Here is a 13,545-nt window from a genome sequence, read left to right as displayed (position 1 = left end):
TTTCAAAACAACACTGGGGATAGAAAATAGTGCTCGAGGTGGTTAATGCTCCTTTCGCTGGTTGCCAACCACCATTAAATAACAACAAGAAGAAAATATTGATCTGCTTCTCTTAGTTTTGCACGTTTAAGCCGCAATTCAGACTCAAAAAAAGCTGCAAAGCAGGAGAACGACATGGCCATCAAATATTCTGTGCCACAGATACAGTTCGCTGCAGCACAGAGTGATGATGAGACCGTTAACATGTGCAACTTAGAAGTAGTCAGAGGTAACTGGATGTTCAATCGGGTTAAATGCAAGGTTGATTGGATTATATCTGAAGATCGTATGCTATTCGTGGTAACTCTGCTAGACTTCAAATTGCTGCTCGTCCATGCGGGAGTATCTCAAAATTAAATGAAACCACTTAACACTTTTTCCCTAAAACGGACTGACATGGGACACATTAAAGTTGGATCGGAACCTGCTAATCAGTCTGAAGGTAAGTGTTTTTTTCACTTATTCGAGAGAAGTCCGAAATGCGTTCTTAGTACTGTTTGTTTTGACTTTTAAGCTACCCTACCAGGATATTTTCATTTAAAGACAAATTGTCAATATCTCTGAATGTGGAGACTCAAAAGACTAGTTAGGTAATTTGCCGATGGATTTATGAGACTTGATAGAAACTTGGACGTTTGCAACAGGTGAATCGGTGAACTACCGAGGTTGCGCCCAAATGCTTAAAGCTGTTAGCTGGTCAGTGTTTTCAGGTGTGCTTGTACTACCTGTACGGTGCGGAGTGCTGACTAAGTCATGTTAAACCCATTAAAGCGTCGAGCTCAAATATCTTTTCATTTTTGTGCACTGTTCTCTTGTTGGCACACATTTTCTGTTTATTGAAGCCTTTTGTGAATAATTTTGATCATGTAAAAACTGGGAATTGGTCCCTATTGACAATACTCTTATTTTTTGCATTGCATATGTCCTTTAGCAAAGGTAATTGGTCACTGAAGTTTTTGCAACTGTGTATTTCTAAATTTTGTGGCTTCAGTGCACACAAATTTATATTGTTCAGTTTGCATGTTAAAAGCCTGCCAAGCACCCCAAGGCTGATTATGCTTGGTAAGAAGTCATTTATGACATAGAGCTGATTAGACCATATTAGAATTTCTGTTTGGCACAGGAGCTTTTCGTGGACACAGGTATCCAGTCTCTGTTTTGTTAGCTCAAATTTCTGTAATTTCCTTTATAAACCAAGGTTGTTGGACATGTGTCTCAGTGAATCCAGCAAAGTAACAATATCAAATTTCACATTACATATTACTGATCAACAGTAGTCTAGCTACACCAACAGCAGAAATACTGAAGTCAATACTGTAAAGTTTAACAGCAGCACAAACTATAAACTCCAAAATAACCATACAGTTGATTCACCTCCGGTACTTTAACTGGGCTGACTCTTTGTTAGGTGTGTTTAATGTGCAGAATAATTCCCAATTATATACAATTATAATATGTTAAAATGGACCTATGTACACAAGGCCATTAATAATTAACTGTACGTAGGTATTTGCTTTATGACTATCTAGACAGTGTGAAGAAGTGAAGTATTGAAATTATTTTATGTTGCATAATGACAACATGTTGCCCCTATACATTTAAGGACAAAGTTCAATGACCGCCACCTGCTGGATGGTGAGTGCAGAGGGGCGTGTAATTGTTGAGCTGGACAAAGAGAACACCTGTGCTGATGCAATGTCAGTCTTCTTTGGTTCATTCTATGTATTGAACCTGGAATACCAGGAGTCAGCGGGTGCAAGGTTTTTTGTAAGGATAAACCCTGAAGAGGGAACAAAATGTACCTCCAAGGTTGGGACAAGCAGGAAGACTGGGACCACTGTGAAGCGAAAGGTTGTTCACATTAACCCTCATGTCACAACTTTCCTCCAGTGGCTTACTGAATTTGAGTGGAGAACTTCAAATTAGGGAAATTAGTAAATTTCTTGTATAATTTAAGTGACCAATGTGTTGTTACCCATGTCTCCACAGATGATCCATGGCCCATGCTTTCTGGACATTTACACAAGATGAGCAACAATGAAGACAAGCTCTCTCGCCATCTTGCAAGACGCTGTCTCTGTCCAATAGGTTTTTTTGAGTGCAACAGTTTTGATTTTTTTCCCTTCTTTTACCCATCCATCCATCCATCCATTCGCTTCCGCTTATCCTTTTTCAGGGTCGCGGGGGGCGCTGGAGCCTATCCCAGCTGTCATAGGGCGAAAGGCGGGGTACACCCTGGACAGGTCGCCAGTCTGTCGCAGGGCCAACACACAGGGACAGACAACCATTCACACTCACATTCACTCGCACATTCACACCTAGTGGCAATTTGGATTATCCAATTAACCTATCCCCACAAGCTGCATGTCTTTGGACGGTGGGAGGAAGCTGGAGTACCCGGAGAGAACCCACGCAAACACGGGGAGAACATGCAAACTCCACACAGAAAGACCTGATGGTGGAATTGAACTCAGGACCTTCTTGCTGTGTGGCAACAGTGCTAACCTTCTTTTACCCGTTTGTTAAAAATTATTTCAGCTACTTACACTTTAATTGTCACATGTATTGGCTCACCCTACAAATCAATGAACTCAGTCCACAAAGCAAGATCAGGGTTCAGTGCAGGTCAGTCAAGTTCCTTCACACCACACACGCTCATCCATGTCCTTGTGGACCCTGTTTTGTGCAATGATTTGGTCGTGTGAGCCAGTATTTTGGACAAAGTGTATATAAAGGCAGACGTGTGGGGCTTGATATTATATCCATTACAATTCAGTTTGTTTGTATGGTGCCAACAAAATGAATGCCAAGGCACTTCACATTGTAGGTTTGAGACCCTACAAAATATAAGTAAGGAAACCCAACACTTGAGCATGTGTTGTCTGCCATGATATGGATATGACATAATATTGTTATTGTTTGTACAACCATCTGAGAAAATAATGGATTACATGGTTTAGTAAAAACAAGTGCTTCCTCAATAAAAATATGTTTTCAGTTCTTTTCAGTTTTTGATTTTGGAAATGTGTATTTCAGCAGGGAAGAATCAGAATTGAAATAAAGTGGTGTAAAGCACATGAATTATATTTTGTGTGTGTGTGTGTGTGTGTGTGTGTGTGTGTGTGTGTGTGTGTGTGTGTGTATCCATCCATCCAACTTTTTTGGAACCCTCCAGTCTCTTACAGTATGTTACTGTTAACTGAAATTACGGTAAATTACGACCTTTTAAAAGAGTAAATGACCGCCTGTTGGGACACGGTATCCTCTAGCAGAGATGAATATTTTTGGTACTGATGATGCGTGATAACGGTAAGTTACTGGTTAATATATTGCAGTTTATTACCTTGCAGCGGGCTTACAGTGACATACCGTGAATAAACGGTAGTATACCAATTTATTAATCACAGTATGATGTTACTTTGTTGACGTAATTTACGACATAACGACATAACGGTATCTCACTGACATAACTGTCGCCAGTGAGATACCGTAAAAAAGGCTACGGTGCGTTACCATAATTTGTCCAAGAGTATTATACCACACCAGCAAAAAACGGTATCATCCTGCAGAAAGGTAAGCTACCGTAACACGGCGTCACGATATGACGCTGGCAGCAGTGACGCCAGTATGTTACCGTAAAGTGGCGATGAAAAGTCTAACGGTGCAGATACACGGAGTAATCAGAAAAGTTTAGCATGAATCTGGACATTAGATTTAAGATTTAAGTTTTAAGCTTATCAGATATCACTTGTTAGAAGCTCCTTACCGTTTGAAGAAATCTCTTCTCAATCTGCTGTCCTCTTCTGCTTGCATCTTTTTTTTTTTCATCTAACACTGACGTTATTTTTTCTCCGTGAAAAACACAGCAACTCATCTTATCCCGGGGTGCCAGGAAGTCGAGCTGCGGATCTCAGCAGAAAACTTTTCAAACTGATTGCAGGTTGATCCAGGTATACATTTGAAACAGGTTCTCCTCGGTGACGTGACAGTCGGAATGCATCTGCGTAACCATGGTTACAGGGGGACGCTTTGGAGCTCTGCTGTTCAGCAGCAAAATATTTCAGATCAATATGTAAATACTCCAACTCTAAAACCAAGTAAAAGAAATATGCTGCATATGTGTATAGTGCGTTCATGTGTGTGTGCGCTGCGTGGTGACGTAGGCGCGTGCATGTGTGCCCCGGTCACAGCTCCTTTCAGCATGGCCGGAGTTAAGTCACTGCCACGTTGCTCTCAGCTAATTAAAGTTTGTTCAGATCCCAAGCTGCAATGTGAATACAGCCAAACCGCCGCGTTTTTGTTTGTCATTAAGAGACTCATTCGGGATAAGTTTTGTGGAGGGCGGAGTTCACTAATATACGCTTATGAGTTTTAGCCGAGAACGCAGCTAAAATGCTAGCATGCTAAGTTAGCCTGATTGCTAGCGGCTACTCGCGGCAGTCTTTTTTTAACAGCATGCACTCTTTTTTCCTTCGTCAGGAGAGGTGTACTGGCAGTCGCGTGACACACACAGATCAGACACATATTTCTGTGTTGCAGGTATGGAGATGTTCTTATGTTTTGGAGATGCAGTCTTTCAGTCATTGTTTTTATAAGTACAGTGTTGTACTGCCTGTTAGATGGCGGTTATTAATATAATTGTACTGAAGTATAATGTTTGAACTATAAGTACCAGAATATTGGGTCCTGGTTATTGAATTGTATTTATCTGACTGTTTATTTGTTTTTGAATTATTTTGTTTATTGTTCTTATAAGTTGTTTTTGATGTTTTTTCAGTGACATATTATTTATTTTGTGCTTTTTGTTTTTGAGAGCTTAAGTTAATGTTTTAAAACAATTTGTTGTATTTGATTCATTATATTATTGTAGTGTTAATGAAGCTGCAGACACAGCTCCTTTCAACATGGCCGGAGGAGAGGTGTACTGGCAGTCGCGTGACACACACAGATCAGACACATGTTTCTGTGTTGCAGATGTGCAGTAAAGAGCCAAAGACCCAGTACTGTCTCCTGCCTCTTACTTTCACGCCAGAACACAACGCAAGAACAACAGGCGTAACACATGAACGGGTTACACATACTGAGGTGAGTTGTTGAGGATATGTCGAGCTGTTGATAAGCACGGCTGGTTTTGTGCTCTTATATACTGTTAGCCTGTTTTGCTGGCGTTAGTGAAGCTGTTTTCAACTGGATGTAACATTGTTGAACTCTGATGATTAATGAATAAACTCTCGATGTGACGACGTGAGCATGTAATTGTAACCCTGTGTTCATTTAGTCGTTTGATACCGTTTAATATCCAGTACATCTATTGGGTGTTTTATAACATGCCCTGGAATCATTTTAAGTTTTACAATGCCGGTGATTTACGACTCTTTCGCGACAGTCAACTGTGGCGTAAACTCTGGCGGGTCTCAGAGCTAGCTTATGTGAGCCAGCAGTGACATCTATACATGCAGTAGCCTTAAAATACTGATTATTTATTCTCCTGCTAGGTAAGAATTTGTGTTTTATACATTTATTGTCACATTGTGCGCCATGTTATTGTTTCGGTGAAATGAATTTCTACAATGGCGGACTTAGACAAAATAGTGTTACTGTTAATTTGACTCTCTGCAGTGTTTAAATGCTTACACATACACACACACAGTTACTGTCCCTCCACACGTATCAGTTCTGCTTCTATGCCCCATCTTTGTTTACTCTTTCCCACCCAACAAGTGCATAAATAAGATGTTAAAAACGTCATCATCATATCAAACATGATCGATTTGGGGGGAGTTTGTTTGGCACATGCTGACTGCATTCTAATTATAACCAGAAGAGGAGGCGAGAGCAGAGAACGAGAGTGCAGCAGTTTGGTCAAAGGAACAGGTGAAGAAGAGGTGAGCATCCAAGAGACGAGCAAGAGGACAGTTTCAAAGCAGACATTATGGCACAATAAAAGCTGTAAGAGCAGAGATTCATTCATATCTTTACTATTTTTCTTTAGCTTTTACTCCCGCTGCTTACAATAAATCCGAGATAAAGAACAAACAAGAACAACTCACATGGCATTGATTGTTTAGTTCAGTGTCACTCTGTGATTGTTTGACATTTCATATAAATGTGACTCTAAAATATAGCCAATAATATTAAAAAGCTGCTGTTACTGAGTGAAACTTGAAGGATTATGATAAACTTCAGTTCTTACTGAATCTGTAACATTGCTTTTTTTAAAATTGTTAAATGACTTTTGTGTCACTGTGCACAGTGAAAAGCTCACCTGATGTAGTGGTGAGGCCATGTTCACCACTAGATGGAGACAACCTGGCACAGGTATTTTCTATACACTAAATTTCACACTGAAAAGCCTTGGTGGGAATTTTTGTTTCATAGAAAGTAAAGGAAAACATGTCTTGAGGTCTTTTTCCAGTGTTTTCAAAATTGTGTTTTTCACATACACATCAAAACTTCACACAGACAAACACACACACAAAACTATTTTGTTGACTATGCACCCCTACCCATAATAAATGGGTAGGGGTGCATAGTCAGTAAAAGTCACCAAGGCTCTGCAGAGCTCCAAACCTGCTCTGCCACAGACAGAAGCATCAAAAATGTGCGCTGGGAGCTTCATGGCATGGATTTCTACAGCCAAGCAAATCTATATGTGTGTGGCCAAGAACCTTAGTCCATGTAGGGCATCTTAGCACAGTTTACTTGTGTCAGCTAGTGGGAGGGCAGAGAGGGCAGCCTTTACATTGTTTTATTGTAGAGTGACAGGAACTGCCTATGAGCTTCTAATCAAGCAGAAGTGTTGACGGAAAATCTATCAAAGGAAATACATTGATGAAAATCAAAGAAGAGAAATATTTATGTGATGTTCCATTTTCCTGAGAGCTGATTGGCTGTGATGACTCCTTCAAGTACTACATGCTACTTTGTCCTGCTAGTTAAGCCTGCTGTCTGTTCTCAGGCCTCCTCCTGTTTCACTGCCATATATCCACCACCAGAGGGCTCCACTGACCTGCCTGCTGACATCAGAGCACACCCCTGTGTCATGTGACCTGGCAGGAGTAGCAAAGCTGGACTCAGACCTGGCCAGGCAAGTTCAAAGGCAGCTGTGGTAGAGAGAGTATATGGGCTCAAATTGTGGTCATAAATATTTTGTACTTGTAAATCAGGATTTGTGTGTGTATGGGATCAGAACGATGCCACCTTGAAATGAAACCGAAAAAAATATTGAAACTGAAATAAATGTACAGCGCGGCTGCAGTCACGGACAAACTTGCATGTGTCTGTTCGGGAATGGCAGATGCTGAGAGGTCCAGCGTTTACATTACCGGCTATTTCAAAGTGACAGCCTGAGGTGTTCTTCAGTAAATTGGACTACCAGACAGGAGGACCTGAGGCCCCACCGTATTATTTTCGGTAAGTTAAATGTGTGTGTAAGCTAATCCGTAACTTAGGTCCTTAGGTGAGCACTCGGCTGTCGGGGAAACTTGTTTTGTAAAGTTCGTTTAGCTAACCCGTGCAGGTGAATGAATTTACCCTGACTAAAGAAATCAAGAGAAACGCACCGGGCTGCTCAGTGACTAACCACGGTTACTGTACTTTCTTTATGAGTATTATACTGTAAGAGCAACAGGCTGGACTCTGCTTCTGCTCCTGTGCAGAGCTGATTATTAAATATGTGCAAACAGCAGCATGTTTTCTGTCGCTTTCCACATGTGGAACGACATTAACGCCAACTTTTAAAAACCTGGCACTTCAGTAACCCCTCATTAGTCAATAGCTACGGATTAAATAGCAAAGCCCGATACTTATGTACTGAAACCAACTACTTCCGCTTGGCAGCTTAAGTTAAAATGTTAATTTTTTCCTCTGATTATTTTTTTAGCACTGACTCTGTATATTTTTTGTTTGTTGCAAATATTCAGGTTAAAAAACTGTCCGAATTATATTTAATGAGGTATGTTCACAAAGTCACATGTGCAGTACTCTGTATAGCTTGCATCCTTTAGGACAAATAATTTGAAGCATTAATATTTCTTGTTCAATACTGAGCTGATAACACCTCCGTATTGTCATGGCCCTGGGTCATGTGACCCAGTATTCTGAGTTTCTTGGTGTTTTGTTATTCTTTTTAGTCTAGTTTCATTTCGGTTTATCTAGTTACATTCTGCCATGTTTCATGTCCAAGTTTTCTTTGTTTGTCAAGTTCATGTCACGTCTAATCTCCATGTTTTCTGTTTTACTTTGAAAGTCTGTATTCAATGTCAGTGTATTCAGTTTCATTTCTCCTGTCCTGTCGTTAGGTTCATGTGTGTCAGCTGTGCTCCCATGTGTGGCCACTTCCCCTGATCATCCCTCATGTGTATTTAGTCTCTGTGTTTCATACAGTCTGTGTCGCGTCGTCTGTGTACTTCCCCCCGGTCAAGTTAAGTGTTTTTCAGGATTCTGTGCAGTTCATGTTTGCCATTTGGTTTATGTTGTTTTTCATGCAGCCGCACGATGAGGTTCCGTGCAGGTCATGTTCATGTCTCTTTCGTCACGCCACTTGGTTCACAGTTTCCATGCATCTGCACAGCATTCTGTTCACAGTGATCATAGTTATGCCTTTCAGTCAGGTTAGTGTTTTTCCAGTTTAGGTTTTTGGTTAGTTGCAGTCTCAGTCCCTGTTATGTTTTGCCTACTCCCTTCTGCATCAGCCCAAATAAAGGCTCGCTTTCAGTTTAAGTTTTCCTTAAAGTGTCCTTAAGTGTCCTTCCCAGCGCTCATGAGACTGCTTTGCTGCACTGTGGTATGAGGTGCTAACCTGTTGACAGTGTTAATTTTAAAATGTATTCCACCAAAGATAATAGAAGTAACATATTCTGAATACTTTACAACTACATGAATATCCTATTGCTGTGTGATTTATTACTATTACCGAAGGTTACTCTCCATACCAACACCAACTAGATGTTTAAATCTTAATATAAATGAGTAACAGTAGGTGCACATTAGGTAAGGCTGCACTTTTTGCAGTGATTTCGTAAATAAAACAGGTCCGCGGCTCCGAACCGTAGTAAAGGGACCTCTGGCTAATACGTTGGGGTCTTTTTTTTTTTTTTTCCTGGATCACCTGTTGAGAAAGAAAAAAAGAAAACAAGCAGAAGAAGACTAGAGCAATAAAATAAACAACACCATGATGATCTATGGGAATATAACAGTAAATACTAAATGTTAAACATTATTGTGCAGCACGTAAGATCGACAGCGCACAGTGTGCTTTAAGGTAGGAGCCAAAAAGGAGCAGAGCAGCGGCGTTAAGGACGTCCTCGCCGTACCTGGGTCCATCAGGTCCTCCAGACGCGTGAGCAGTTTGGTGAGTTTCACCATTTGCTCCAGGAGCTGCGCCTGGATGACGGCAGATTCCAGCAATACCACCGTCTTTCACTCGCCCAGTTTGAGGACCTGCTGTCCCGCGTTGGTCCCAGCATTGCCCGCCTTGACACCAACTACAGACGCTCAATCCCACCTGCAGAGCGCCTGTCCATCTCCCTGAGGTTAGTAAAAGTGTTTAATACGGTAGTCCTTTATTGATACCTGTGCTAACATGGATGTGCTATGCTATCAATGAATGCTGTCGGTGTTTACTGATAGCAAGCTGTGGTACGGAGACGACTGTTTATAATATTTCTAGTGATACTCGGGTCTCATCAAGTCCCGATTTACTGTAATTCGATTTATGCCGTTATCAGTGTTTGCATGATAGCATGGCTGTGGTGTCATATCAATGTATGCTCTCGCTGTTTGCTGATATCAAACTGTGGTATGAGGACCACTGTGGGTTAATCTTTGTAGTGATACTCACTCCTTTCTTTTTATTTAGACCTGGTTTAATTCTGGGATAGTTGAATATTTGTATATAATCCCAGCAGACTGTTTTAGATTATATCTAATATATATCATGTAATTATCCTTGTAATTACAAAAGGTTTTATGTAAGATTTATGTTTTGTAATTTAAATCTGACATCACAAAAGTATTTTGGAATTTGAATAATGTATTTTGTAACTGCAGCATTTTGTCCAGGTTCCTTGCCACCGAGGACTTGTTAAGATTCAAAATTGAGGAGGGAGAGTACAAACAACTCTTGGTCCAGAGGGTCTTTGGTCAAACAATGATTTTAATGAACACACGTGTGGGAAGACAACTCTGTACGCAGACAGGAAGTAGTCTTCGACTTAATCAAAGCATGAACAGATATTTTATAGCATCAGGGTTTATTTACTGACGCCCCTTCATGCGTCACCGGTACATTTTATACATGGATCAGATCAACATCATCATGACTTTTCACCCAGAAAACCATCTTCTATTTTCATGGCTTGGTACTTTCCGTTCTTATCTTAAAATGAATTGTTCCTCTTTCTTGCCGAGACACCAAGAAACGGTTCCTCTGAATAAATTTAACTCTATGTGTGTGTGTCACGACCTCACATGCTCTTTGTGTCACCTCTTCACCTACTGTCTGTGTCTCGTCCTCAAATGCTCTTTCTCAATTCACCTGTTGCACTTCTGACCTTTTACCAGACCAGAAGCTCACTGAGACTATGTGTATGTCTTCTACTAAATAAATGTTTTAACCAAGAACCTCTACTAAAACCTTAATATAAAATGATCTGATATATAAGTGTTTTGTAAGCATGTATTGCAATTCCTTCTATGGCTCCAAGTCACTTGCACAATAGATTGTCCGAACATCGCGCCGAACAAAGCTTCCGACCCCCAATTAATTGACCGAGCTCCAACTCTTTAATAAGCACAGATATGCATTGTGTATAAAATAGTCATAACTGCTTAAGGCCTTCTTAAAGCTATCTGTTACATTGTTAAAGCCTCGTCTTAGCCTGCGGCTCAAAATAACTATCTGCTTTCACTTCTGCATACAACTTCCTGTCAGCCTGCAACTCAGTCTTTCTGAAAGAGACACTGTTTAACCCCTGAATGCAATATAAACTCCAGATTTTATTATTAATGCAATGGTAATGATGACAATTATTTAACAATAGCAGTAAAATAATTTCCCTGCTCCACACTCCCTCTCACGACCTCTGGAACACCAGAGGTCGCAATACATTGTGGTTCAGCAGGCCTCGAGATCTCCAGGATCCTCGCCCCTCCTGTGGTCGCCGAGATCTTCTGCAAAGGAAACAAAACACCTTTTCTTGCATCTCCCTAACTTATCCTTTTTGGGACTCTTTAATCAAAAGCATGATCCTAATTATGCTCTTAACTTATTGACTTGTATTTATGTATATTCTTCAACGTTCCTCATCACTTTAAACTCTTTAAGCCCTGCTTTCACGTCCAGTTGCTCGCTCTACTTTCCCTTATCTGATCATCAACATCCTGTGCACAAATTGTCGCTGCTGCAAGTTCCTCTACTCCAAAAGAAAACAACCACTTTAATCAATTAAGTTTAAGCATATAAGCAATTACTCCTGTATACATTTCATCATAGCTAAATGCTGCCTTGAAACAACTCCTATGTGTTAACACTAACTTCATTTTAAAACCTCACATTTCCTATGTTATCACCTGTTTTTGGTATAGCCTTTTTTATTTCATTTGCTCCCTTTAATGTAACAATACCTTCTAATTCTAATTTATCAGACTTAACCAAAATATATGCTTTCCTTACTCTTTAGTCCTTCTTTAAGTTCAGTCAAAAAGCTAAATGAATTTAGGGCCTTTTGCCTGGAATCAATACTGTCATGTGTGTTTCTTAACTCTGTGTCTGTAAGCGTGTGCAATCCTTCATGAACTCATATTATCCTCACAGTAGATTGGCTAATCATAGCGCTAGCCAAAGGCTCGTGACCCTCCAGAGACAAATTTGAGCCACAACTCCTTTAAAAGCACAAAATGCAATATGTATAAAAATCATTTCTACGTAGAAGCTCCCCCTTTATCCTAAAGATAAACCTATGTAATATCTGTATGTGTACGCCTACATTATAACCACTTCTTCTAAAGATCAAAAAATCAAACCTGTTCTACCCCTTCAACCCTCACTAATTTTCCCTCTAAGACTTATTCACAGCTTTGAAAAACCGGCATTGTATCTTCTAAACAGGATTCAGTTCTGTCATGGTCCTGGGCCATGTTGGCCCAGTATTCTTGGTTCCTTGTATTTTCGCTCCTTATTTAGGCCAGGTTTTCTCACGTGTCCTGTTGTGGCGTTCCCTAAGTGTTTTTCCCTTTGTGACTCTTACCCCCTTGTGCCCCTCTGTGTATTTATGAGCTCTCGTCTCTCTTTGTGTTTATTCCATGTTTCCCCCAGCCTGTTATGTCTATGTTCTCCCCGTGCTTTCTCTCCTCCTGTCTGAACCTCTGTGTACTTCCTGTTTTACTTTGACAGTCTCTCGTCAGTATGCGTAATGTTGTGTTCACTCCTGCCCTGTCTCGTTATGTTTATCAGTGTCACCTGTGTTCCCCACCTGTGTGTAATCTCCCTGTGTTCTCTGTGTGTATTTCCCCGGACCTCCCTGCATCCTCGTTTCAAAAAGGTCCTAAAATGATCCTAAATTATTAAACAATTAAATTATTAAACCCTAAACCCCCCTTTATCTTGATACATTTCATGTGTCAAGATACTATACAAAACTTAAAAATGCTCAGTTTCCCCACTCATGATCCAATCTATGTCATAAAAATAAACTTAAAACAGAACAGTTATCAGTCATATGTTTCTTCAATTAATGATAACTGAGTTACATCAAAAAATATTTCCCCTTTAGCATTTGGCATTCTCCCAACAATATACTATAATCCCATAATCTAACCCCACTTAATAAAACAGAAATTTTCTCTGGTAAAAGCAAATTGTTTGTCCACATTAATTCATCCTCACTCACATTCAGTCACACATTCACTCACATGCAGTCACACCATGTATTTGCTGATAGTGGAGCTTCCCGCACGATCAGGGACTCCACCCTCAGCAAAATGAGCTCAGTCATTTTTTATTTTCCATAGGAAAATATTTCTTTATGCTTTTGGACTGGATTGACTCGCATAAAATCCTTTTTACAGGGACTTACGACCTTGATCCGTCCCCACAGGTAGCTTTCTCCTCAGCCAATTGTAATCTGGAAAGCCCCCCTTGTATTTGCTCTTCCCGATAATTTTCAGCGCCGTTATTCACTGTTGCAGGCCTGCTTAAAACAGAAATGAAAAAATAGAGCTGATTGTTAGCTCATAAAAACAAAACAAAATCACCTGACAGGTTTTCTTTAAGTGCACTGTTACAAAATAATGGGCCCAATTTTTTAGACATGTCCATGTTTCCTAAAACTCCCTCTATTAAAAACAAAAACACCAACCCAAACCTAACTGACAAAATCAACCCATCACCACAACAACCTTAAACACACAAGTCTTGCCACCACATAATTTCACCTCCTCAATACACCGAAAGTCTCATTAAAACCACACAATTTGCAAACAAAAATCACCCCCTTATGCTCTATA

General features: G+C 40.2%; 2 protein-coding genes across 3 annotated transcripts in view; both read left to right on the top strand.

Moving 5' to 3' along the window:
* The first annotated feature begins 4,257 nt into the window (after positions 1-4,257).
* LOC309695260 (uncharacterized protein) lies at positions 4,258-9,426 on the top strand. Of its 2 annotated transcripts, none has more exons than XM_082515808.1 (6): positions 4,258-5,124; positions 5,861-5,988; positions 6,293-6,357; positions 6,998-7,126; positions 7,337-7,452; positions 9,268-9,426. In XM_082515808.1, the coding sequence occupies exons 1-4, from the start codon at positions 5,102-5,104 to the stop codon at positions 7,085-7,087; spliced, it is 306 nt and encodes a 101-aa protein (XP_082371934.1). In that variant the 5' UTR covers positions 4,258-5,101; the 3' UTR covers positions 7,088-7,126; positions 7,337-7,452; positions 9,268-9,426. The 2 variants fall into 2 exon arrangements, with proteins under 2 accessions (XP_082371934.1, XP_082371935.1); XM_082515809.1 differs by lacking the exon at positions 9,268-9,426 and adding an exon at positions 8,529-8,706.
* The window catches only part of LOC309695389 (rab3 GTPase-activating protein catalytic subunit-like), a gene marked incomplete at its 5' end in the record, with an annotated part of 35,830 nt that continues 30,820 nt past the window's right edge, over positions 8,536-13,545 (top strand). Inside the window, 2 exons of the mRNA XM_082516001.1 lie at positions 8,536-8,551; positions 9,338-9,572. Of these exons, the coding sequence (XP_082372127.1) occupies positions 8,536-8,551; positions 9,338-9,572 (251 nt within the window). The remainder of the gene's footprint in view (positions 8,552-9,337; positions 9,573-13,545) is intronic.

This window comes from Aulonocara stuartgranti (genome assembly GCF_965226115.1).
Source record: "Aulonocara stuartgranti genome assembly, chromosome: 19".
Classification (NCBI taxonomy): Eukaryota; Metazoa; Chordata; class Actinopteri; order Cichliformes; family Cichlidae; genus Aulonocara; species Aulonocara stuartgranti.
Note: the sequence above shows the minus strand (reverse complement) of the source record. Positions and strands in the feature narration are given on the sequence as shown.

What these genes read in the sequence shown, in the direction of transcription:
- LOC309695260 (XM_082515808.1), top strand. Translation starts at nt 5,102, where the DNA reads ATGAACGGGTTACACATACTGAG. An exon ending in AACGGGTTACACATACTGAG is followed by an intron (nt 5,125 to 5,860) that starts GTGAGTTGTTGA and finishes AATTATAACCAG; the next exon opens with AAGAGGAGGCGAGAGCAGAG. An exon ending in ATTATGGCACAATAAAAGCT is followed by an intron (nt 5,989 to 6,292) that starts GTAAGAGCAGAG and finishes CACTGTGCACAG; the next exon opens with TGAAAAGCTCACCTGATGTA.